This window comes from Amblyomma maculatum, chromosome 9 (assembly GCF_055883805.1).
Source record: "Amblyomma maculatum isolate TAMU_Amacu chromosome 9, ASM5588380v1, whole genome shotgun sequence".
NCBI classification, from domain to species: Eukaryota; Metazoa; Arthropoda; class Arachnida; order Ixodida; family Ixodidae; genus Amblyomma; species Amblyomma maculatum.
Window position 1 is genome coordinate 65,354,162 of NC_139352.1, and position 27,506 is coordinate 65,381,667.

Consider the following 27,506-nt stretch of genomic DNA (forward strand, 5'->3'; position numbering starts at 1 on the left):
AAGAGACCCGTAGGTGTTCCGAAACGTTATGTTTAAAGCATTTTTTTTTTCGGTATTTGACGAGTGTACGTTTTATTCGGCCACTATGTCTGCCCCTCGACAGACACGATTCTGTCGAACCCTCAGCTACACTTGCAAACTATGTGAGCAAAACTCACATAATAAGGGCGATGAAGTGGAGAGAAATACGATTCTCTCTAAAACATGGAACATCTTTCGCAACCTGTTAGGCATGAAAAGTATAAGACGCCATGTGACATAAGGCTAGCAAATACTAGGCGCGCGTACGATGAAGACGACGAGGACTTCATGAAAACGTAATAGAAACATACGTGGGAGTTACCTCGCCTACATCCCTCCCCGATTACAACAAAATGAACAGCGAAACAGCAAACATGCGGAGGTTGAGATGAGGGCAGGTACCGTGAGACTCAAAACGAATTCGGGACCAGACGGGGTAAAGAACAAAACGTGAAGAAACCTAGACGGCGACTCCATTAGGCACATAACGGAGTGTATGCAGGAATGCTGGGAAAAAAGCGAGCTGCCACAGCAGTGCAAAACAGCAAAAATCATTCTAATACCAGAATCCGGGAAGCCTCCCCAACTGGCAAATTTAGGACTACCTTCCTAACCTCCTACGTAGGGAGATTGAGTGAACCCGCTTTCCAGACCGGACTAATAGGGTTCATGGGGCGGAATAGACTGTGGCCAAATGAGATGAGCGGCTTCAGACCTCACCTTTGTACGCAGGACGACATGCTCCAAATTAAACGCGACATAAATATAATAGACTCAAAATCAAAGGACGCACAGACAAACTTGGACCTAGATCTCACAAAATTTCATGATAATGTGAAACATGAGGCAATGCTAGAAGGACTGAACAAGTTAGACGTATGTACCAAAACACACACGTACACCAGGAATTTCTTGACGGGCAGAACTGCTCGCTTGAGATTTCAACCTTCAGAATCTCCCCCCACGATTGAACTAGGAAGCCAGGGCACATCACAGGCGTCTCTGCTGTTCCTTCTAGTTTTCAACGTGACCATGATAGAACTCCTCGGCAAAGTAGCAAAGCTTGAGGGACTGTAATTTAATATGTACGCCTACGATAACACGCTATTGGTCAACCGGGGCAGCCGCTCGACTAAATCTGCTTCAAATCGCCACTGACGAAATTTTTACTTTGCGGCCAAGAGAGGATTGGCAGGCCAACCACCGTCGTTGGCCTGCCAATCATCTGAGCCGTCGTTGTCAACATCTCCTCTTTGTCTCGTCTTTGTTGCGTACGCATATCATGGTTCACCAACTTGCCCAATCAGCCGTTCTTTTACAACCACAAAAATTCCGAACTCTTTATATATAGTTCGAAGCACCTAAGGGACAATGCAACCTCGGATAGAAACATTAATGTGGACGGTACACACGTAAGAAAGGTTGAGCAAATCAGAATCCTAGGCCTGATAATCCAGTCGCATTGTCGCAATGTCGAGAATATCAAGAGGCCGGAGCGTCACATGATGCAGAGTCTAATCAGGCTAGTGGCCTATAAAGATTGAGGATTAAAAGAGAAAACTGAAGACGTAGCTTAAGAAAAGCTGTCGTAAGCCGGAAAAGCTACGCCACACCGTACCGTAATTTAAAAATTGCGGAAAGAGCAAAACTATATTCCCTAATGAGGAAATGCATCAGCAAAAGTGCTAAGACTATCCATATGCATACCCACGAAAGCGATGCTAGCTCTAGGAGTGCGCAGATCATTTACAGAACTAGCTGAGGCCATGCGAACCTCTCAAATCGAAATACTCTGGGCAACAGAGACAGGAGGAGTTATCCTGTACAAAGTTGGAATTCCCCTCGTGTCAAAAGACATGCATCCGGCGGAACACAACAAAGGCAGAAGGCAAAACAAAGCCAAGGCTCTAGGAATTATAATCGGAGAAATGTCGGAAGGTGCGATAGCCTAGGTGGATGCCACCGGAGGTTGCGGTGGCATCATGGTGGCAGCTGTCGTCAAAGGCCGATGTTACGCCATGGCGGCCGCCATCCTGCGCGAGCAGAGCTTTGAAGCTGCCGAAGTTGCGATAGCGTTGGCTAGCTTATGAACGTAAGCACAACAAGTAATAAGTGACCGCAAAACGTCTATCGAAAATTTTAGTAAGGGGAGAATCTCTCCCGCTGCGGCCCAAATGTTAGACCAGAGAACGTTGACCAGGAAAGTTCAGATAATTTGGACATCGGCTCACGCAGCCATCACCGGGAACAAAGAAACGAGGACATACTTTGGCGACCGAGGGAGCGGAGAACGCCTGCTAAAATATGGAAAGAATATGCAGCATTATAGATTGAAACGCAGACTGCCCTCCCCCCGCCCCTGGAGACGATTGCAAACCTACACGTGGCCGCACCCGGTTTTCAGGTTAGGTATTGAAGGCCTCGCCTTCAGAACAGGAGTCCGCGAGCCATGGCCTCGCCAGTTAGTGACAATTAGTTCCAGTCTCTCTTGTAAACACTGGTTTATTTCCGGACAAATGCAAAAGCATTTAATAAAAGGTACAAACAAAAGAAACGCCACTGCGCTGGAGACATGATGTCGACCAGCACGACAATACATTGCCAAGGATAAAACCGAACGAGGGTCAGGGCTTCACCGCGGCAAACAAAACACACTGCGGCGCGAACAGGGCGAGCGATGGCGCCAAAGCACTAGCTGCGGCCCAAGCGACATTGCTTCTCTCGTGTCAACAGCTCACGCAAATAAGCCTAGGCCATTTCTACAGGCACTCCTTCCATCTTCGTGCCTCCGGTCTTCTTTCCGTCATCCGTGCATGCCCGGATGGCTCGTGACGCTCGATGGCCTCCCCGCTTTGGCCTCCCCGCCAGGGCAAAAGGCCCCGCGCCTTAATTTCGACTCCCTTATCTACTCTCGTCTTTTCGCCGCTAACAACCCGCCCTCAAGATTGGCTGTTCACTCATGCGCACTAGCGCTGCCCGCGCAAAAGCAATACAAATAGGAAAATGCGCGCGGAGTTTAAAGCACTGAAAGGGGCTGCGAAGCCCCACAGGATGATAAATGCAAAAACTGTGATGAGAGAGGGACCCTCGATCACATAATTTTAGAATGTTCACACTCTAACGAGGAAGCGCACAAAATAAATAGTAGAGCAACCTGGAATACCTTGCTGCGTAGTTGGGACCCTTAGCTCCAGCTTCTAACCATCTGCTTGGAGGAAGAGGCAGCCGGGACACAAGACCTCCAGGCGCCACCATCTGAAACGGCTCCATCCCCATTCCCCTTAATTCTGCGAGCCAGGAGAATCCAGGGGGGCTAGCCATATTCTGTCACTAATAAATGTTTTTCTATTTGATTACTGCACTTTGAAAACAGTCATACTGACACTGGCGATAAGCCTAACTGCTCTAGCTCGCTGCCCAGCAGCTTGTTGTCATTTATTTAATAATGCAGTTTGCCACATAAGACAGTTATATAAAACTTAAAGGATAAAAATGAAATTCCTTAGAGGGAAATGACACTAATTGGAGGTTCTACCAACTGTGGTAAGTTACATGCTAATTGCACCATTTTTCATCGCCATTTCATCCTTACAGCCTACGTATTTGTGCACGAATGGGCCCACTACCGGTATGGCGTGTTCGACGAGTACGGAAGCCAGGACGACGACACATTTCCCCTCACCTATTGCGACGGTAACAAGGTGAGTGCCGTTAAAAACGTGGAGACGAAAGCAAGTCTGTGATAAAAATGTTGCGAAAACATACACTTACAAGACCTTCTGAAAGACGGCATACAAAAGGGGAGCGGCAAACCTGGTACGATCTTGATTAAGGTGTGTTTTTCCGATATAAACAATCAACAGCCTCAGTTATCAACCTAGAAGCAGGTCATTATCACGCAGAAGCAGTGTGCTAGCGTTCTTCTGCTGATGACAGTCTTAGAGGCACTGATTTCATATATTTCGGAGTGAAAACCTTGAACACACAATAAAACTACACTTGTAACAAACCACGTCAGCTGATATGTTCAAATATACCGCATTAACAAATAAAACGCTGGTTGCGCAATAAGACGAGTGTAAATATTTTGCGTCGCAAACAATTTGCTACCTGAAATAAAGAACCTTTCATTAAAACTTGAGTTTGGAAAGAACACTAGTCTATCTCGAAGATTACCTTTTTGATATAACCGCCTTCTCCCAGATGATTCTGGGTGATGATACAGCCCAAAAAGCATAAGATCATCAATAAACCTTCCAAATGTCGCGTCAGAACTAAGAATACGCTGAAGCGGAGAGATGACCTTTTTGTTGTTTTCCGGTTAATGCAGACACAGCTCTGAAAGCCAAATATCGCTATAAAGTGCCTTAATATCTAATCAAAACTAAGAGCACAATGAAGCGGAAAGGTTTGCGACAAAATATTTTAAACCAAGATCAGAAATGTACATGAGTATAAGTTGTAAAGCCTACAGTGCACGCCCACGGCGCAGTGGCTATGACTATTCTGCTACTCATGCAAGTTCTTAATGCGGGCGACGTCAGCGTAATCTCAGGCACCTGAGTAAGTGTAATCTGTTCCAGACTTATATCACAAGTTTCTACCATATTTCGTTGCAGAATAGAGCACATTAGCGATGAGTCAGTCACGTGTTTTTCACCACCTTCGTATTAGCCCCGTATTCTACAAAGTCTTAAAATCGAGAGGTCTTTGAAAAATTGCTACCGCAATAGCGGAGCTGTCTGTCGTGTGCTGTCTTGACCCGTTTTCCAACGCTGTTCTCTGCTTTTCCAACGCTGTTCTCTACCTTCTGTAACAAGCAGCGTATAGCTTAAAAGTTTAACCTTTATTGTGAAAATAGCAGCCCTGCTTCTGCAGTCGAGTGATTCAATAGTTTGCAGTCGACACATCGTCTTGAAATCGAAGGCGCTCAGTTGAAACATCTTATTATTCTTTTTTTTTCTTTTCCTTCATACTCCAAGGTGAGGCTGAATTCGTGCTCTCAGGAGATTCGCTTCCGGGCCACGACCAAAAGTGGTGAAAAATGCATGATGTACACGAATTGCCAGCTCTCCAAGAACTGTACGGTGGAGATCATGATGCCAAGAAAGACCCTCGTCGAGTCATCCATCATGTTCATGCCGTACCAGAACAATGCAAGTATATCTTGACTTGCATCTGCAGCCACGACGCATTGGCCAGAGACATTGTGGCCGTCCTCCTGATACATCTATCGTCGTTTAATTATTTAAAAGGATGCCAATTAGTTAATGGGTATTTGATTGGGTAATCGGATTACGGGAAAGGTGTACATAACTATCTTTTATAGACACGTGACCACCAGTCAGATTTTGTTTGAATGTAGGAAGTCTGCGCGTAATTTCAAGTGGGCAGCCAGTCTTCGAACGTCAGCATGACGTTTTCCTTTTTCAAGGAGGGGCCTGCATTGAGGAAGTGAAATGAAAAGGTTAGAGCAGTAGAGGGAACTTACCGATTCATTAATCCTTATAGCTTTCATCTATGAAGGATAGTTGTTACAGAGACTGCATGCGACGGCCATTTCCAATTCCATTACCTATTCATGACACCGGTTCCTACAGATTTAAACTGTAAGGTTGCGGAGAAGGATCACGTTGACAGTCTTTGGTTCGGATTTCCGGCAGTTAGCCCTGTTTTCTCTCGGGAGCGCCAAGTAACTTTGTCCAAGTGACTTTTTTCGAAGGGGAGCCGACCAGCTTTGTATTTTTGGCCACAACAGATAAGCCACTATCTCCCACAGCTCACTCTATTGTCCCCTTGTTGCTGCCATCATCATATCCTGTTCTACGCTGTGCTAGCGCTTCGAGATGCAAAGTGTCTGCCTGAGCATCAGCGTTTGCCAATGGATGGCGAAAAATTCCATCTAAACTTTTTCGGATAATTGGGATGTTACCCTCACGTAGCAACTGTCCTGTGAAGACACTTTACCCACAAGTTAGGTGTGCTGCGAATTCGTGGCTCACATTAAAGGATTTCCTGTTTAATATTTTATATGGAAGGTAACCTTCTCATCAATCGCTGATAACGTGAAGTCTCCTTTTCTTAGGCTTTGTTATTGTGGCGGGCTCAGGAGTACTTTCATCAATTTAGATGAAATTTTGGCTATGGAAAAAATACGGGACATTTAAGCTCCTTCTTTAAACGTATGACGCGATTGAGCTCCGTCGTTAGCGGGCATATACTTGACATCAAAGAGGAGAGCAAGTTTATTTTTATTTCAACTTTAAACTTCGAACTGAGCACCCCGAGTTGGCAGCTGCTCTAAAATTTCTGATATAATGTGGCGTCGTTTAGGAGCACAAAGCTTCCAAGAATCAGTGCTTAGTCATGCCAGCTGCCAGCTAACACTTGCAGCGCCTTGCAGGTGATTGCTCATAATACTGAGGACAATGACGACGTCAGATTTTCTGAGTAACGCTGCTTATGCGTATCGCTAGGAACTTTCCACAGGTTAAATGCTTTTAAGTGATGTTCTTGGGAAGCATAGGAATTTTTTTCTGGTATTCTGTTTTCCGTGGGCCTTGAGTAAAGGACGTGATTTGTCATTCTTCACACTGAAAGTTTGGCTTGACATACGGTAGCACTTATATATGTTGTCAGTTTCAACCCATGTCTCTAGCTATCCTCTGATATGATTAGATGTATGATGTAGGCAAAGGCATATTGTATGCCATAACACGAAACTCTACTACGAACGACAACATCACAATCACTCACAATCCCAATCGATTACGTTACAATCAGAGACTTTCGAAGGCATAAACTTTAGTCGCTTCAAATCTCTATATTAAGATGGCCTCCAACATGACTAGCAGATGTATACTATAAGCAACAACGAATCGTATGGCACCACCTCTCTCTAGGACTACAGGTCTAGGACTAGGAACTCCCCATAGGAATAACGGTTGTCCCGCAATTGTTATGCGATATTCGGGAAAATTGTCGTACTATGGTGTTCGGGCAGTGGGAAGTCTCACATAAACTGCACAAGAATGAGTACGTACGTGATTACAGAAGCAACAATTAAGAAATCCAGCACCATCTTGCAAGAATGAACAAAATGAAAGAAAATGCGATAGATTTGACGGATTGACTTAAATTTTTATCCGTGGTCCTGAAAGCTTCAGGTATTGAGCATGCTACAAGATATGACACAGAGGTATATTTGAACCGACCTCTTTAATTATCAGTGGTATGCTTCGATCGGAGTGCAATGCAAGTGCATGTCTATGAAGGGTGAGTGTGCACAAATGGCTAAACGCGCAAGAGGAACCGCTTACGGGAACTACTAAAGTTTTCGCGTGAAAACACTAAAATAAGGAGTAGCTTAAGTGTTCCTCAGTTCTTTCCTAGGCTCGCGTGTTAGGAAGACATTTGAACCAAGTGGCCCACACTCAATTTATACTTCACCAAACACTGTAGACTATTCATTCTGACCAATACAGACCCATGTATGAATAAATTACTGCCTCTCCAGTAAAGGAGAGTAGATGCAAGCACTAAATGGTTACGGACATGAGACTGTGGTGCCACACTTGGAGACGACGCCGAAGCCATTGTCCGCCCGCGCAGCGCCCCTCCCCTCCTCGAGTGCTCCTCTTACCATTGAGTGGCACTCCCTCAAAAGCTCCTCACATGCAACAGAGGAAAATGAAGTGTTTGGTGCATGTAGTACCTTCCTTTATCATGGCGTTATTAGAAATATCAGAATAACAGATTGTGTGGCTAGCTGGCGGATGGGTCGTGTGAGTTAGGTCATGTGCTTGAGTTTTAAAGCTCCGTCATGCCTTGTATATGAAAAAGAAATTTTTGTTTCTTCTGTTTTTATTGACAGCTATCTGATAATACGCGCCTGTGTTGTGGTCTCTTTCTATAATAAATTATTGTGCCTCTTTTTCTGAGTTGGCAGTAATGACAAACTAAAATTCAGCGCGTTTTAAATAAACAGCTTGGACGACATCTCATAAAGCATTAAGAAGAAACTGAAAAATAAATTTATTTAGCTGTACGAGGGAGGAAAACGCGACCAGTTCACTTTCGTTCGGTGCTTGAATGTGACCGCTTCGGTGCCCGGATGATGACTCCCGGATTTGGTTCAGCATGATCACAAGGTCATTGTCAACGACAGCTAACAGCATTTGGTGCTCAATAACGCAATAGCAGGCTCATAAGATTCTTAGGCACGCCGGTTCAAAAGTAGCCTATGCAGGTCCAAATACAGTTTCTTGTAGATACTGATCAGCCCACAATATGTCCATCTGCCAGTCTGAAACAAGAGGATCCAAATAGCTGCACGTGCTACAAATTTTGCAGACACAACATAGCTTAGGCATTCGCCTTAATAGAGTAATTTAACGATACTGTCCGCACGCAGCACAGCTCCTGTAAGATGGAGTAGCGCAACCGTACTGGCCAGAAAAAAAGTGTCTACGCGCAATCTAAGTATAAATAACCTTGGGGAAGAGCAAGGGCCGGCAATTTCATGCTGCATCCGAAAACGTGTGCCAAGCAAGATGCCGCCATCTGACCGGTACTATTCCTTGCTTGCTCACATGAGGTATTCAGAGGAGAGCACTAAGAATAGCTAGAAATAGACCTCTATGTACCGTACCTAAGTAACCGCTCATTCGCTCGTGACATCGCTTTGCTAAGCAACGCAAAGAGCGAACCGCGAAACATGACCGAGAAAAATTACAAGCAAAGCGAAATGGCTCGGTTCAAAAGGAATAAGCACAGTACAATAACGTTCAACAATCCAGGAAAGGAATAGCAATTTATGATTGGACGCGAACAGTACTTATGGGCAAGTAGTGACCTTACATCAGCCTGAGGACAGTAAAACACTTAATACAAAAGTGGAATTGGGGTATTCAACTAAACGAATTCTTTATTTCCAAAAGGCAAGTGTAATACCCGTACTTTCAGTTCAGTTCAGGCGTTCAGTCGTGTCCGACTCTTCGTGACCCTATGGACCATGTCACGCCACACTTTCCGGTCTCGCACTATCTTCTTAACATCACATAGCTTCATCTGCAATGCCTCGAGAATGCCATCTAACCATCGCGTTCGCTGCCTACCCCTTCTCCGGCGACCCTCAACCTTTCCCAACATCAAATCTTTCTCCAGCGACTCCTCTCTTCTCATCAGATGACCAAAGTAGCTGAGCTTTAACTTTAGAATTTGACCCTACCCGTACTTTACCGATGCTTATCTTGAGGGAAGGATGGTAAACCATAAGGAATACAGTGGTTATTATTTTGAGGAAAACGCAGCGAACTCTGAAAATATTATAATGAGTGTAGCATTAAAAGGAAGGGGTAGAGCAGAGCTCATGAAGCAGCACACGCGATTAATGAGGTCCTAGTCAAAATTGCGAAGACGAAATTGGTTGGACATATAATGCAAAGGGAGGATAACGAATGGTAATCAGCGATAACCAACTATTATAGGTTCCAAGGGAAGGCAAACATAGCAGCAGGGAGGCAGAAAATGGCTGGGCGGATGAAAGACAGCAGCTGGCACAAGACGCATTTAATTGCAGGAATGTGGGAGGTGCCGTTTTGGATTTATTCCTGGATTCTAAAAGAGGGACGGACGGACGTTGACGTTGACGTACGGACGGGCAGACGGACGTTGACGGATGGACATGTTTATAGAATGGGTAAGGCAGATGAGTCGGTGGAAAGTATTTGCTCAGAAAGCTTCTTTTTGAGGAGTTAGCCTGTGTCTAATTTGTCCTTCGCAGTAGACAAAGCCGCCAAAGTTCCAGCATAATATTATTTGTGAGTATTGAGAAAAAACGTGCGGTCCCAAAATGTCCGTCGCGAAGCACCAGGGTTCAGCATTCAGGCATCTAGCCGACTGGTTGCAGATATCAATAGTCGTACAGTGATGAACACTGGCAAAACCTCCTCGCGTTAGCATATTTTACCTGACTGCGATCCTTATTCCAGATCAGCCAGTTTTGCGACTCCAGCACAGGAACCCGCAGGCACAACCGCTTCGCTCCCAACAAGCAGAACAGGCTTTGCCAGGGCAAGTCCACTTGGGAGGTGATCCGCGCCAATGAAGACTTCAAGAAGTACGTTGTCTCTTTTTTTTGTCTTTAAATCAAGCAATGTGGTAGTGGATGTGTCCGGCCGCTAGAGGAACGGCATTCGCAATTAAAATGTTTCGAAGTCGAGCTCCCTTACTGGGAGTCGTAGGTCGCGGTGCACAGACAGTAATCACTTAGCCATTAGGCAGTGACTTTGGCATGAACATATCTATCAGAGAATATATTTCTTTATTTTTATCTATTTATTTCCTGTGCTGCCGATCTCAAGTTTAAACCATAGCACAAGGTCTTTACATTTATAATATCTAACAAAATGGGATGAAAGTAGCCAAAGCAGCTCTAGAGAAATACTGTATTAGGCAATTAATGCAGTACAGAAAAACTAAAAATGTCGTGCTAACTCCGCACAGACGATACACATCACAAAAAAAAAGTTCAAGAAGGAAAACCATGGGATAACATGCCGTCGACTTAGTGAAATGAACGAGAAAAAAAGGAAGCGAAATTCGTCACCGGATCATTTCTGTTCAAACCATTTAATGTAGTTTGGAACAAAAACTTGAAAATGAATCACGTTAGCAACAGATGCATGCAGGCGATTTCATTCGCTTGTTGTTAGCGGGAAGAAATATGTGACTGTGACATTAATATTCGGTTGGCGTACAGGCGTGCTGGTTTCTTAAGTCTCGCTTATGTGATAACAAAATATACTGTGAGAAGTCGATGCTAATGGCGTTATGCAGTAACTGATAGAAGTATTTTAATCTCGACAATTTCGCTCTTGTTCATATTGTTTCGAGTCCAGATATTACAGCTAGTTCGGTTGGTGAATCCGTTCGGTTGTACCTATTGTGAATGAATTTTCGTGCTTTACGCTGTATTCTTTCAAGCCATGAACTATTACTTAGAGACTGGAGAAACCAAACAGTATTAGAATATCCTAGTAGAGACCTAATAAATATCCTATAAGATAGAAGGTTTAGTTTGTGCAAGGAAAAGTCGAAGACATGTTATAAGAAACCATAACTTGCGTAATGCAGTTGAAGCGATATTACTGATGTTTTCACCCCATTTAAGATCGTTGGAGAATGTGACACCTAGATATGCGTGCTCGCTTACAAAGGTAAGCGAAGTGTCATTCATTTTATTAACAAAATAAGAAGGCTCTTTTTCCCTGGTTACTTCTTTGTTTTGATGACACCTTCAGTTATCGCACCAATCAGTATTTTGTTTCCTCTTGAGAATGACACGCTCTTCGAGGCTTCTTCTTTCACTGTATATCATGCAATCGCCAGAAAAAGTTTCATCTCACAGTTGACATTGTCAGTAATATCACTAATAACGATAAGGAGTAAAAAGGGTCCAAGAACACAGCCTAGAGAAATTACGGATGTGACTAGTACTGATTTGAATTTGACGTGGTGTAAAAGAATTGTGATCGTTGCTGTAGAAAATCTATCCAAGCCAATATTTCCCCATCACTAACGAAACCTCGAAATTTTGCGATAGGTCTAGAATGACACACGCGGTCTAAAGCTTTAGCGAAATTGTGTAACTATTTGTAATTTGGGTGCAATTATGAATAATTAAAGCAAGGTCATGTACTATTTCTGTTAATTGAGTAACTGTTGACAAGCCGTGGCAAAACCCATGCCGATGTGATAAGTTATGGCGTTATGAGAACACAGTTATATTCTTTGAAACTATATATTCAGTGCTCGACAGTGATGTCGGCCTAATACTTGATTCTAATTAAACTAAGGAAGTGCAGTCTGATTTATGAATCAGTAATACCTTGGTCATTATCCAGTCATCTGACAGTCTAGAAATACTAAGGGATTTACGATAGATTAGGCCTAGGAACCTTCTACATGGTTCGGCATATTGTGTTAAAAATGCATTTGTAATTTCGTAGAATTTCGTCAAAACCAGTTGCGTTCTTATTGTCAAGCCCAAGTAGGAGGATAAAAATGCTAGCGTCGGGGATGATGAGGGGATTATTTTTGAAATGTCGTATAGTTCTATATTGGGTGTAACAGTTATCCACAATAAATATCGAGTGGAAGAAATCATTACGCGCATTTGCCTTTTAGCCCTTTCCCCGGCAGATAGAAGAGAGGCATGACTTTTATCGCTGCTGAAATGTTTCCAGAACAGTTGCGGGTTATTGGTAAGGAAATCAGGAAGCTTAAATTGAAAGTAGTGTTGTTTGGCTTTTTCGCGTTTTGTGTAAAAACTGAAATAGCGTTTGCTAGCTCAGTTGTTTTATTAGTTGGCGCTCGTTTCGACTTGATGCTCTGTTGAACCCTTTTAACAAGACGTTTTGCTTGAACGAATTCACGAGAAATCCATTTTGTTAGCATTGGGACGAAATGAGATATACTGTGATATAAAATATTATTATATATGAGCTAAAGAGCATGGGTTTCAGTATCTATATTGGACGAGAATGCAGGTAAGGATGTCATTATCAGCCGAAAATTTGAAGAACGTGGAAAACTGTCTAAACCACGTTGCCTCCGTCGACGACTGCAGGATACCCGAGCCGGACATGACTAAGAGCATCCACGTGACCTTCGACGAGACTCAGCAGAAGGAAGGCCTGCCTCAGCGTGTCGTGCTTGTACTCGACGTCTCAGACAGCATGGATGTAAGCGTCGTAATTTTAAACGTAGAAATTAACTCCTATCGGATCCTAGTTGTGTAATTTCTTCATGTCTATCAAGCGCGACTTTAATGGGCGGGCATTATAAAGCACAGTCTGTCGAAATAAATATATAGCTAAAATTTCAAAGCTTATATGTCTATCGGAGGCAAGTCTCCACTTCACTCTGTGACACTGATAATAAATACTTGCCGAGCGGCAGTTGGATTTAGAAAGATTGTGCCTACATTGCAGATCTTTAATGATTTCAGAGATATCACACCTAACCATTTCACAATTCTCTAACGTCTCTGCTACTCATTTATAGTTAAGCTTTTTGTACGCAACCGACAGTTGTAACGAACGAACGATGCACGAATTCTTTGTTTTTCGCTCTCATTCGCCCCCTTTTAGGCTGCTCCCACCATTCATTTCTCTATCTCTCTTCTTTGTCGTGACCTTCATTATAAATTTTCTAACCTCACTTATTTTCTCTAGCCTGATACGCTGCTCCTAAGTGCTTTTTTTTTTTCTTTGGGATTCACGTAGCCCCCCAGATGAGCAGCATTTTTTATTTTTTTTTTCGTGCTAAGCGTTGCATATCAAGCTGAAGTCAAGGCTTTCGTGGCAATTCGAGCTAGAAGAAACCTATATCTAATTCCATGTCACAGTTTTGTCTTTATTTTCTCTATATATTACGTTCATTATATTGCTTACTATATCTAGATGCGCTGTCTTTGTCACCTATTAATCATTCTCGTTATATTCTAACTCTCCCCCCTATATGTACGCTGGCTGAATACGCTGATGTCGTAAAATTATTGTCCGTTTTATCAATACATTGGGAATGAAATATTAAAATTTCAATCGATTTAATCAATAGCCAAAATATATTATTCCAGTTTGCATCAATCGATAAACGTATACATCTGTGGGCTAAGGAAGATAAACTTGTGTGTCGCAAAACTTATGATTTCGTATGAAGGGTATCTATACACTTACAGGTTTGGGCATCAACGTGCCGACGTATCAGTATAGTCAAATGCGCGAGGCAAATTTGTGGTGCACCGTTAACTCCAGCTTATAGTTGAGGTTTCGTGAAGTATGGCTCCTTACGACGTGATGCTCAAAGGCTCTTCACTGTTTCTTGTGTGGTCGATAGCTCAGAGCCTCGGGTGCTGCTAAGAGCACCATCGCCTCGGGTGGTGTTGCTCTTGATCTTATCAAACGTTATCTCGCAGACAGAAAACAGTGTGAAAACGTCGTGTTCGATTACAACGGTAAAACATGGTGTACCTCATGGTTCTATCTTCGGACCTTTGTTGTTCATTCTGTTTATAATGACATGCGCAATTTGCCTCTTTCACCGAAACAGGTCATGTAGGCTGTTGACATAAACATTTTTTTTTTCTCCGCACAAACCGTAACCCAATTGAACGCTGTCCTAAATAATTATTTGATCAAACTTGAAGAGTGGCCGCATAAAACCAGACATAACATAGCCTGTGACACTGAGCTAGTCCTAAATTTTCAAGATACAGCTTTGCAGCTTGCGACATCAGAAATATTTTTAGGCGTCTGGTTGGAAGAAACCATGTTGTGGAAAAACCATGTTAGCAGGCTGGCCATAGAACTAAGTAAAGCAGTTGGCTTTCTCTACAAGCTTAAAGAATTACTTCCAGCGAGGCGTCTCTCATAGCCTGAGTCGCTTTGGGACGTTAAACCCCACAAACCAACCAACCATATTGCATTTTAGTTTGGGGAGATACAACCATCCATAATTAAATTAAACTCGAGCGACCACAAAATAATGGTGTCACGAATTCTTGAGAACGTTTTACGGAAATCCTAGTCAGCTATTTACTGATCCCTTGTTTACTAAACATAATATGCTTAAAGCAACTGAATTATACGATTACAAACTGTCTCTCAATATCCAAAAAATAACATTCCAAATTATACACACCGCCCCTTGCATGCTTACAGCTTACGTAAGGAACTAAAGCCAGTGCCACATACAAGAACAAATTATGGCTGGTTCACTATTGACTACAGCATACCATCACTTTATTATAAACTTAAAACTCACATTGACTTTACACATATAGACACGAATTAACAAATGTTCTGATGAGGTAATGAATATTACTGCGATCCAAATAAAAGCACTGACCAATAAGAACTGGCACCACTACTCGACCGACGGACAACTGATTGGTTTTTAATCGATTAACTTTTGTTCACGTCATAATGTGCTAGCATCTATTGGGTTTTTAATTTTATTGAAATTAAATATAATATATTCAAATATTGTTGCATAACTCTTCAGGAAGTGTAAGCACTGCATTTGCTATTTGTTCATTTCTGATTTCTGCTGTGTGTATAATTGTTTATCTACAGCGCGGTGCTGCCTGTAGGCCCTCAGGCCCAGTCAAGCTGTTTGTGAAAGCTTTTTGGCTGGGGAACCTCCAACTTGTAGGTTGGAAACAAAGTTGATTTGGAGTTTTAAACCCCAGTCCACTTTTTCAGTACTGAGGGGATGTACCTTGAATTTTTCGGGATCTAGCCTTTCTAAGCCAAATGCATATCTGCGTGTTGTCCATGGAACAAACGCAATCTTGTATCCACACTACAGTGATCGGTAAGATGACAGTTTACCAACACTGCAATTAAGACATTTATTTTAACTTTCGTTTCTTACTCTAGGACGACAACCGGATGGAGTTTCTGCAGGAGGCTGCTGCACGCTACATTGATGACATACCGGACGGGTCATTGCGTCTGGCTATTGTCACATCCGAAACAAGCGCCGCAGTACACCACACACTGATGCCTGTGAATGTCAACACCAGGAAAGGATGTTTGGACGCCGTTGAAAGGCTCAACGCAGGAGGCAGCACCTGCATTGGCTGTGGCCTGGAAAGAGCTTTAGAGGCAAGAATTTTTTAAGAATTTTTAAGTAGCGCTACTCTTTTCTGCGAAGGTGGGGACAGCTGCACTATGGGTGATATGTATGGCCTCGTCGTTGAAGGGGCCATCATAATAGCCATCACAGTTTACGATTGTCCACACACACACACACACACACACACACACACACACACACACACACACACACACACACACACACACACACACACACACACACACACACACACACACACACACACACACACACACACACACACACACACACACACACACACACACACACACACACACACACACACACACACACACACACACACACACACACACACACACACACACACACACACACACACACACACACACACACACACACACACACACACACACACACACACACACACACACACACACACACACACACACACACACACACACACACACACACACACACACACACACACACACACACACACACACACACACACACACACACACACACACACACACACACACACACACACACACACACACACACACACACACACACACACACACATGCACACACGCGCGCACACACACGCACACATGCACACATGCACACACGCACACACACATGCACACACGCACACACACATACACGCACGCATGCACACATATAGGCTTTACATGTAGCCCACTGCACTGCTTGAAAGTGGTCCCGAATCGTAAACCACTACTGCTAGAGGTTTAGTGCAGAGCAGGGTTCTTGAAACATATTTTTCATCAAGAAACCTAAACACCCATCAAGAGGTGACAAGAAACCTCATACTCCGTCCCCCCTCCCCCTTTGCCATCACAATCAGGCGATGTTGCTTGTGAATGGCCCCATACTAGTTCTTCCTGTAATATAGAATTTTTTTGTAAACATTTGTTTGTTTTCTTGATTTTGGCAATCAGCTTTTTTAGTAAATGCCCATCTGCCAGACCTTTAAATCAAAGACAAGGATACCGAAAACTATACTTTGTTTCACAAGCTTTTTGCAGCACTACGAAAGCTGCAAAACACATGAGCCAATAAGAATAGCACGCATTGCATGACTGCTTTGCAGGGTAGCTTGCAAGTGAAAAGCGTAGCTACTAGGCCGTTCGCTCTGTACCCCATGCGATGAAAGCTTTGGCGCAATTTCTATCAAGTGGGATAATCCCTATGCTTCTGGCCCTTGGCCAAGAAGTAATATCTGTATTGTAATGAATACTAGACGTTTGTTTCTTGTTCTTTGCCATTCCGTGATTAATCTTCTCTCTGTCAAAAACGATCTAAAATAATAAAATCAATGTCAATGCTTGACACGTATTATCTGGAAAACACGTTGCCATTTTCATCCTTAATGCGAGCGCAGTCGACCTGCAGCCTTTATCTGCGACATTAGCGCAGAAGGCTTGTTCCTGTCGCCACAGGCTAGTCTACTGTTTTTCAAGACAAATGCAAAGCCGATAACCCCTCTCTTTGGAAAACTTAGTTACCTTCATTCTGCCCCCTCGCCACCGTTATCACTCGGCACTTTTTTTAGGATTACTTTAAAACTTCGCATTCAGTTCAGTTCAGTCGTTCAGTCGTGTCCGACTCTTCGTGATTCTATGGACCATGTCACGACACGCTTTCCGGTCTCTCACTATCTTCCTAACATCACATAACTTCATATGCAGTGCCTCGAGGATGCCATTTAACCATCGCGTTCGCTGCCTAACCCTTCTCCGGCGACCCTCAACTTTTCCCAACATCAAATCTTTCTCCAGCGACTCCTCTCTTCTCATCAGATGACCAAAGTAGCTGAGCTTTAACTTTAGAATTTGACCCTCCAATGAGCAGTCGGGGTTTATGGTCGACAATATCTACTGATTTGATCTTCTGGCAGTCCAAGGAACTGTCAAGAGTCTTCGCCAGCACCACAATTCAAACGCGTCAATTCTTCGGCGGTCAGCCTTTTTCACAGTCCAACTCTCGCATCCATACATCACAACTGGAGAGACCATAGCACGAGTTATACGGATCTTGGTTGGCAGACTTATGTCTCTGCTCTTTACTAGGCGGTCAAGGCTAACCATTGCTCTCTTTCCCAGAAGCAGGCGTCTCCTAATTTCATGGCTGCGGTCTCCATCCGAGGTAATCTTGGAGCCCAAGAACAGAAAATCTGTCACAGCTTCCACTTCTTGTCCATTGATGCTCCAGGACTTGAAAGGGCAAGACGCCATGATCTTTGTCTTTTTAATGTTCAGTTTAAGCCCAAACTTCTCACTCTCTTCTTGTACGCGCATCAGAATTCTCTTGAGTTCCACTTCGCTTTCTGCCATTAAAGTGGTATCATCCGCATATCTAAGGTTGTTGAAACGTTTTCCAGCAATCTTCACTCCAGCTGAAGACTCGTCCAGACCGGCCTTACTCATGATGCACTCTGCATATAGGTTAAATAGGAGGGGCAACAGTATGCAGCCTTGCCTCACTCCTTTCTCAATCGGAAACCAATCAGTAAGACCATGCCCATACTAGTTTCGTGACGCGCATATAGAGGGCATGATTGAAGGTATATGACCAGGTATTGCATCCAAGGAAAAATAAAGGAATGATAACTGTCTCTATATACTTTCTCATGGTTCGCACCTGTCGATGAGGCAAATCATCAAGCCCTAGTTTAGGCGACATAACGATTCTGAAAGAACACTATTCGGAATTTATGCCTAACAGTGTAAATGATGATGACGGTTATACATACCTGCTACGCTGTCTGGCACTTATCACGAGTGGAAGGTAACAAATATTGAACGCCTCTTGCCCTTCATACAGGTTCCTGAGTAGCTGATGAGGTGAATTGGAACTCCCATCTCTTGGAGAGCTTGCCACAATCTGCTGTGATCTACGCAGTCAAACGCTTTCGCATAATCAATAAAGCAGAAGTAGATGGGTTTCTGGAACTCTCTTGCATTTTTCATGATCCAGCGAAGGTTGGCAATTTGGTCTCTAGTACCTCTGCCCTTGCGAAACCCATCCTTCACGCCCGGAAGCTCCCGATCCACATACTGTTGCAGCCTACCTTGGAGGATTTTCAACATCACCTTGCGAGCATGCGAAATATGCGCGATCGTGCGGTAGTTGGAACAATCTTTGGCACTGCCTTTCTTTGGAATGGGGTTGTAAACTGACCTCCTCCAATCCTGTGGCCACTGCACGGTTGTGCAAATCTTCTGACATAATGTATGCAGAATGTTAACTGCGTCATGGTTGAGGGTTTGAAGCAACTCAGCTGGAATGCCATCAATTCCGCTACCTGTGTCCTTAGCAAGGCTGGCTAAGGCCCATTCAACTTCACTCTTCAGGATGCCCGGCTCGAGTTCAGTAATCACAACCGTCTTACGTTGGGTTTGCACATTCGGGTCCTTCTTGTACAGTTCTTCTGTGCATTCCTGCCACCTCTTCTTTATCTCTGAGGTTTCAGAGAGGTCCTTGCCTCGTTTGTCCGTTATCACGCCCAGCTTAGCACAGAAGCTTCCTTTGATATATTTGATCGTCTTATACAGAGCTCTTGTGTTCCTTTATTGGCTGTTGTCCTCAACTGATGGCACTGTATGTTCAGGAAGGCATTCTTATCTCTCCTTGCTCTTTTCTGAAAATCCGCATTGAGAACCTTGTATCTTTCTCTTTCCCCCATAACTTTTGCCATCCGCCTTTCCTCAGCTATTTGCAAAGCCTCTTCAGATAACCAGTTTGCTTTCTTGCATTTCTTTTGCTTTGGAACTATCTTAGTAGCAACTTCTTGTATTATATCACGAACATCAGTCCACATCTCTTCGGGCTCTCTGTCTTCTAGATCTAATTCTTGAAATCGACTCCTCACTTCCACAGCATAATCTAATGGAATTTTATCCAGATCATACCTGAAAGGCCTTCTAGTTTTCTGCGTTTTCCTCAATCGAAGCTTAATTTTGGCAAATATAAGCTGATGATCGGTGCCACAATCGGCCCCAGGCCTTGCTTTTACGTCTTGTATAGCGCTTCTCCATTTCTGCCGGCAAAGAATATAATCGATCTGATTCCTGTACAGACCGTCCGGTGAAGTCTATGTGTACAGGCGCCTATTGTGCTGTTGAAAATGAGTACTCGCTATGGTCTGGTTGTTTTCTTGAAGAAACTCTACTAGCCTCTGCCCAGCTTCATTTGGCTCGCCCAAACCGAACTTGCCTATAATTCCGAATATTTCTTCACTCCTGACCTTAGCATTCCAGTCTCCTATGAGAAACGCGACGTCCGATAATGGGGTGCGGTCTAAAAGGCATTGTAGGTCCGCATAAAATCTCTCAACGTCAGCTTCTTCAGCAGTAGTGGTCGGTGCATAGACTTGGATAACTGTTATGTTGAAAGGGTGACCTTGGATCCGAAGTGAAATCATTCGGTCGTTTTTGGGGTTGTACCCTAGCACTGCTTTGCCCATTCTTCTGTTTACTATGAGAGCGACCCCATTCCTTCTCTTGGATTCGTGCCCACAATAAAAGACATAATGGTCGCCGAAGTTAAATTCTCCTATTCCGGTCCACTTGAGCTCGCTGATACCCAAGATATCAATGTTCAATCTGTCCATTTGTCGCATTACTAATAATTATTACCCGCACTAACACATTTGCGCCTGTTGGGACGCTGAAATTTGTGCACACTCTAAATAATCTTTTTACTTTTGTTTAGACAAATTTGTTTCCTCCTCGACATTTTTTGAATATCGGCTGAGGCGTGCAAAACACATAAACGTATGCCTGTTCACTCATTCTGTGAAAGGAGCCTTAGCGATGTCAGTGCACGTTAAAGAACCCCAGGCGGTCGAAATTTCCGGAGTCCTCTACTACGGCGTCTCTCATAGCCTGAGTCGCTTTGGGACGTTACACCCCCCAAAACCAAACCAAACCAAAGAGTAAAAACGTATCCACTCTATAATTGCAGGTACTAACCACACCTGATGAGACTCCGGAAGGCGCCATAATCCTGCTGATGAGCGACGGCGAAGAAAATATTGCTCCCAATCTGGCCAACGTTACGCCGAAAGTCGTGGCAACCAAGGTTGAAGTAAGCACTATGGCTTTAGGGACCACGGCAGACAACAAACTTGAGAAATTAGCTGTTGCTACCAAGGGAAAAGCGTTCTTCTTCGAGGATCTGCAAAGAAATACGGCGCTTAAAATTGAAACTGCATTTGTGGAAGCTTCGACTAGCCAGACGGACGAAGCTTCTGGAAGGTACACAATGGTAGGTACTCATACTAGTTTCGTGACGCGCATATAGAGGGCATGATTGAAGGTATATGACCAGGTATTGCATCAAAGGAAAAAGAAAGGAATGATAACTGTCTCTATATACTTTCTCATGGTTCGCACCTGTCGATGAGGCAAATCATCAAGCCCTAGTTTAGGCGACATAACGATTCTGAAAGAACACTATTCGGAATTTATGCCTAACAGTGTAAATGATGATGACGGTTATACATACCTGCTACGCTGTCTGGCACTTATCACGAGTGGAAGGTAACAAATATTGAACGCAGAAAGTTTTGACAGCATGGAATTTGTCTGTTGTTAAAGCTAACAGGGCCAAATAAAATTGCTCTATATATATCGTCCCGTCAGCTATTACCTACAAAACTGAAGCTAAAGCTTGACGTAACCAACCGAGGAATGCGTAACCTCCGTGTCATCGCGGTCACGTTACATCGTCGCTTTTCCATATTGCTTTTTGTAGAAAGGAAAACAGTTGCCCGCTGCCCCACTTCTTTGATCTTATTCAATGATGGCGCAGGTACTGACACGTAGATATAAATAGGATGATGCTTGAGCTTCCGGTTACAAATAGACACCTTTAACACCGCCTTTTCATTCGGAGTAGCCACTCTTGAACACAGAGGCAATATCTGAGAGCCGGCGCTCAACTTACGTTGGTCCCGAAACAGTGATGTTTATATTTGTCCTTTCACTTCCAGGTCATGGATACCTCAAGACGTTTTGTAGGCAGTCTAAATGATACTTTCGTATTGGAAGACAGTTTGGGCAGCAACACTGTCGTCCTCATTCAACGCGTGCAACCTGAGAGTGCTTCCATCAGAGCATGGCTCATCCATCCCAACGGAAAAAAGTGCCAAGATTGCCGTGTGGAGGAGAAAGGCTCTATAATGACTATATTAATACCAAGCCTTGCAGAGGTTCGAAATTGTTTTAATCTAATATTTTTTTGTCTAAATCATCATTTAATGCAAAACTGTACCGAATTTGTGTCTCTAATTAACGGCTACGCTACTAGACTGATAAATTGATAATGTGCTAAATTTTCCTATTGAATTATTGATTCCTTAAAACAGATCATCGCGGTTGATTGATTTAATAAATAAACTAATGAGACTTATTGGGTGTTTCAAAGGCAGGGAAGTGGACTCTTCACTTGGAAACTTCAAGTCGTGACGAAGTAGAGGTCAACATCCAAGTGAGGTCTCAAGCCAAGGACCCAAATAACGAGCCTATTCGGGCAACCTGCCAAATGGCTATTACAGAAGTAGGAAAACCAAAGGATGCAATCATTCTTACCGAGGTGAGAAAGGGAAAGAAGATCGTCTTGAACGCTGACGTCACTGCAGAGGTCACCAGACCCAATCAAGCGCCCAAGGTTAACGTTCCACTCAATGACAAAGGCCGAGGTACGAATGTGTTTTCTTTTGTCCGGCTTTCCCCGTCTTGGGGATGTGTTCTAGAAGTAAAGGAGGTGATGCCTGGTTTATGTAAGAGGAGTACATCGAGTATTTCGACTTAGGGCAGATAGTTGAAGCTGATCCAAACCATGCGAGTGAAATAACCTGAAGAATAAGAGTAGGATGCAGCGCTCTGGCAGGAAAGTTTATGTCGTGACTTGCTCACTAGTATATCCCCCAGGAGAAGCGAGCTGAATCTTACCGGTTCTCCCCTAAGAGGCAGAAGAGCAGAGGCTAAGGAAAAGAGATCGAACTCAAATTGAGTAAAATGCAGAGATATTAAAAAAATCAACAACAAGACGTGCGATCGTTGCAATAAGCAGTTTTTCATGTTTACATAATGCGCTGTTTTGCGTACTTGAAACCTCGTAGACCTTCATGTCGTTCATTTTACTTTCATTCAAACCATTCTTGCGCCCTTGCATGCTGCCGCCACAGATCCGGACGTACAAGCAAATGATGGCACCTACAGTGGATATTTCGCTGCCTTCGTTGGGAAAGGCAGGCACGCCGTCACTGCACATGTGTCCAGCCACAAGACCACCCGACTTGTGGACCCAAAGCCCGGCTCGGGCAGCACCTATGCCATCACCCCTCTACTCTCGGATACTCCGGGTGAGTTCATCATTCCATTTTTGAAAAAATACCATATGCCGTAAAGTTCTACCGAGCAGATATCTTGGGGCCGGAATTAAGGAAAATTCTGAGCGAAATCTAATGTCCTGTTCGAGCCCAGATATCGTTCACAATGTGACATAGCACAGAGGACGTTATTTATCAGGTGATTTGGCAATCTAGCTACCTGGCTAGACTTTCTAGAGTCGAAAAACCACTCGCACCTTCGTGCGCAGTTTTCGTCGAGACGTGCCGAGCGCCGATTTTACAAGCTGCCCTTATTTGTAGCAATAATGTGGCGAGCAAATGAACATTCCCTTTCAAGCATGCTCGCTACGCGCCCAACCACGGAGGCGTTATGTCGATTGCCTCGCCATCCGTCAGATGGAGCAGCTTGTGAAGCCCAATGCTCGGCTTGTCACTGCGAAAACTGTGCACGTGCCATGATGAGGTTTTTGGTCCATTACAAACAATCTAGGCAAGTATCGAAAAATCACTGATATAAAGCAACGTAGATCATGATAAGCTACTTAGCGAACTATATACTTTTATACGAATAGGGTAGTTCATTTTGGGCAGTAAGGTTTTAAGTTTGGTTTGGTTTGGTTTGTGGGGTTTAACGTCCCAAAGCGACTCAGGCTATGAGAGACGCCGTTGTGGAGGACGTCGGAAATTTCGACCACCTGGGGTTCTTTAACGTGCACTGACATCGCACAGCACACGGGTGCCTTGCTTTTCGCCTCCACCGAGCGCTATAACCAATGCGCCACCCCGGCGGGGTAGTAAGGTTTTAAGTCCGGCCCCGAAATATGCCAGACAGCATAACATCGTAAAACTGAAGGTGCTCGTTTGGTGTAATTAATCCCAATAAAGTGTTGCATTATATAAACGGTTCAATTCTGTATACGTTTTTGTTTAGGAGCCTTTAGTATTCCTGAAGGAGATATTGTAGAATGGTAAGGCTTTAGCGTACTTAAAAGAGGGGGACGGGCGAAAGTTGTTGCGCACGTGTGAAAGTTTATAGAGGTGACGACGTGCAATGTACACCGCGACAGTGTACCTGCACGCGGGGCTTTAGGTTTCCCGTTGGCTACGTTTCGTACTCACTCCGTCGAGACATTGCTGTTTTCTAATCCGTCCTGCTTCGGCATTTGTCGTTTTTGTCCGAGGTTGACATATGCAGGGCAGGCCATTTTCTGTTGGCTTTCGCCATGTGAGGCAGTGTTTTCGCATTAAAGTCTGCGGCACAACGGCTCTATACAACGGGCGGCCTCACAGTTGCTGTGGCAACCAACGAGGCGACTAGCATTACAGTTGCCATGACAACTAGCTTGGTATCACTCAAACGTCAAAAGACGCCCGACTGGTTTAGCGCTTACGTGGTACTCAGTTGTTGGGCATAGATGCGGAGTCTAACGCACTGGGATGATTATAATTTGGGGACAGAATAGCAATCTTTGTATAGATAAACTATATTTGTAACGGTTAGAGAAAATGCGATAGCGGAGTTGGTCACAGAGCAAACGATAGCTAACGGCATGCGAGTTGAAATTAGAAAGAGCAAGGTAGCCTTAGGTAGCAATTAACGAGAAGGAAATGTAAGCGGTGGTGGTGGTGGGAAAAATATTTATTGATTTTTTAGCCTGGAGTTACAGTCTGTACTGATGGGTCAGCACGATATCGCGTAGGGAGGCCAAGAGGTCGTGGCTCTCAGCGACTCTTATACCCCAGTTCACCAGCTACTTTTGTGCAGCCGGGTCCGAGCTGGGCACCCCGATCTCCCATCGCTCCATGTGCGTTAGTTGCCATTCTGAGGGTGACTGGAGCTTGGATCAAATGTACAGGGTAGGCTGAATTTCGGTTGGTCTTTAGGTGTCCCGCAGAGCGTGCCTACATGAAAGAAAAGGCCGATGTGGATACGAGTGATGTGAGATGGAGATGGAGATGTGTGAGACTGGAGCTTGCGCCAGGTCACCTGCTTATGTTTAGACAGAGAATTGGGGGAGGTACTGAAGCCGTTGCTCTCTGTTGTGGAGAGAAGAGTTATAATTTTCGGGGCATTCGCGTGTATTGCCTGGGTCTGTAGCTGGCCTGCTGGACATGGGCTTGAGCTGCATTTTGGGCTGCATCATTTCCAGGGTAGCCCGAATGAGCAGTTACCCATAGAAAGTGTGAGTCTTCCTTCAAGCGAAATTGCGGATTGCTGTTTTTGAATCAATAAAGATTAGTGTGACGGTGCTTGAGGAGATTGCCAAGATAATTGCAGCTTCCTGTGCCTGTAAAGAAGATGGGGCTTTAATCTAACCGGGAACTAGGGATGGTCGTTAAGCGTAACAAACCAATGTTCGTAGAACGTAACAAAGTGGATTCAAAGGGAATACTTGAGTAGCAGTTTCTGCCGGCTCCACAGGAGCAGGGAGCTAAATATACGGAAGTATCCTGCGTGTTACAGCAGATGTGGTTAGGCTAACCATGATGATAATGAATATAGCAGAAGGATTTTTAGAAACGTGAGCGTTAACAAGACCTAATTGCCCCTTACGCTAAAGCATATGTTTTACAACCCTTGCTACTGCCCATTCCTGTTTCTATGATCTGGGGTTCACGGAAAGCCTTTAGCGGCGTAATTAAATGCGTTTTCTTTATCATCGTATTATTATATGTGCGCCTTTGAAATTGAATGTTTCACTTTACAATAATTTTAGAGCGGAAGCCTTACTTCGTGCTGCGACTTTTAATTTCGTTTAGCTGGTTTCTAATAAACTTGACCCAAGTGCGTAAAGGTGTCTACTGAGAAGTGACACCTTGCTTTCCCCTAAAACTAGCTTAAGCAGAAAATATGAAAAATCGTGGAATGTAAAGACAGTGTTGTAGATATATTGTGTTTACTCTAAGGCGAAACTTGATGTCTCTTCTAATTCAAAAAGTCGAACAGCGTAAATCTTCCTAAAGCATTCAAAACATGCCTAAAGAGCCTAGTTTCACTCCATCCACAGTGTGGCTAGTTTCAATCCATCCATAAGTCCTGACCCCCCTCCCTCCCTTCGCAACCTTACCCCTGTTTTTATTCTTGTGAAAAGAGGCAATGTTCCACAGTTAGCATTGAAAGTGGCTCTCGAATAAAACATTTTATACTGTAAGGGCAAACACGTTTAAGCTTTCGCTATCTGAATGTCCCCACACATACACTGAATAAAATGTCTGCTTGCCTTGCTTCACGCTAGCGTCACGCGACATATGAGCTGAAGGAAACCAGAAACAGGTTACAGTAGCTCAGTCACAATAAAGACAGGCAATTGGGAATAAACGCAGCAATATGGTGAAAATAAGGCGGTGATGACAGGCCTAGCATGCATTTATGGGAAACCTTTCCTGTATCTAACCTGATCTGCACTGTTTGAACAGTCAGCATGCCAGCTAAGTTTTTGTAGCATACAGGGGTTGAGCTTGAAAAGCTTGTCGACTAAACTTTGCGGAAGGTGACCGTTTTGTGATTATTCAGTGTCGGGTGCCTCTTATGTCACGAGCCCCGTCATGCTGGGCAAGAAGGTTATAAAAATTGCTTAGTGGTGGCTAAGCGTAAGCCGATGAAGCGGAATCAAATCCCAACCGCGTCGGCCTCTCTTTGGTGGAGACGAAAAGCAAGGTTCTCCTGTACTGCGTGATGTCAGTGAAAGTTTAAGAATCCCAGGTGGTCGACATTACTCCGTAGCCCTACACTACGGCACCCGCATATCCTGTGTCACTTTGGGATGTTGAAGTGCACAAACGAAATGAAACGAGCTTTTTCCAGGGTACTGATTTCTGGGAACCACTGTGCGCAGATCCAGTCCTCGATGTTCCTTTTGGGTACCCTTTGGACGACTTCATTATTGTCAACAGAACGGTCGAGGAGAATAACGGAGCTTCTACTGATGGGCAAGACAGCGGCACCTTCCAGACGGTGGCGTCATGTGGATATTTCCTAGTGACGAAAGAAATTCTGGAAGAGCAGGTGCCTCCAGCGAACATCTGGGACCTTAAAGTGGTCTCAGTACTGCCAGGAGATAACGGCACTCTTTTGGTATCGCTCACATGGACGTGGCCTGGAGCCCACTTGATGTCCGGGAACGGTAAGCATCAAGGGACACAGCTTGAATGGATGCGAAGTCCGGAAATGATATTAGAAGCAATTTTTATGAGACACCTTTAAATAAAAAAAAATCAATATGTGAAGAATTGATGGAAGAAACGTACAGGGTTCATTGCCGTGAATAATTTTAGTTTTCTGTTTAACAGCTTGAGTTTTTCGTGCCAGATGCCATGTATTATTGCAGGAGAAGTACACATAAAACTAATTTCTCATTCATTATAAGACCCCTGTGTATGCGGAACCAGGGCTCTAAAAATGAACATCAAGAGCATAGCCTAGCTTTTATTAAAGAAATAAAGTCATCAAAGAAATAAA

The 27,506-nt window shown here is 44.0% G+C and overlaps 1 protein-coding gene across 1 annotated transcript in view; it reads left to right on the top strand.

Annotated features, from left to right (window-relative positions):
* The window catches only part of LOC146179256 (calcium-activated chloride channel regulator 3A-1-like), a 45,601-nt gene extending 18,335 nt beyond the window's left edge, over window positions 1-27,266 (top strand). The window contains exons 4-13 of the mRNA XM_084578931.1: window positions 3,616-3,722; window positions 5,004-5,177; window positions 10,014-10,141; window positions 12,653-12,767; window positions 15,468-15,695; window positions 20,656-20,958; window positions 21,686-21,904; window positions 22,120-22,393; window positions 22,883-23,059; window positions 26,884-27,266. Of these exons, the coding sequence (XP_084435057.1) occupies window positions 3,616-3,722; window positions 5,004-5,177; window positions 10,014-10,141; window positions 12,653-12,767; window positions 15,468-15,695; window positions 20,656-20,958; window positions 21,686-21,904; window positions 22,120-22,393; window positions 22,883-23,059; window positions 26,884-27,251 (2,093 nt within the window). The 3' untranslated portion in view covers window positions 27,252-27,266. The remainder of the gene's footprint in view (window positions 1-3,615; window positions 3,723-5,003; window positions 5,178-10,013; window positions 10,142-12,652; window positions 12,768-15,467; window positions 15,696-20,655; window positions 20,959-21,685; window positions 21,905-22,119; window positions 22,394-22,882; window positions 23,060-26,883) is intronic.
* Window positions 27,267-27,506: the final 240 nt, after the last annotated feature.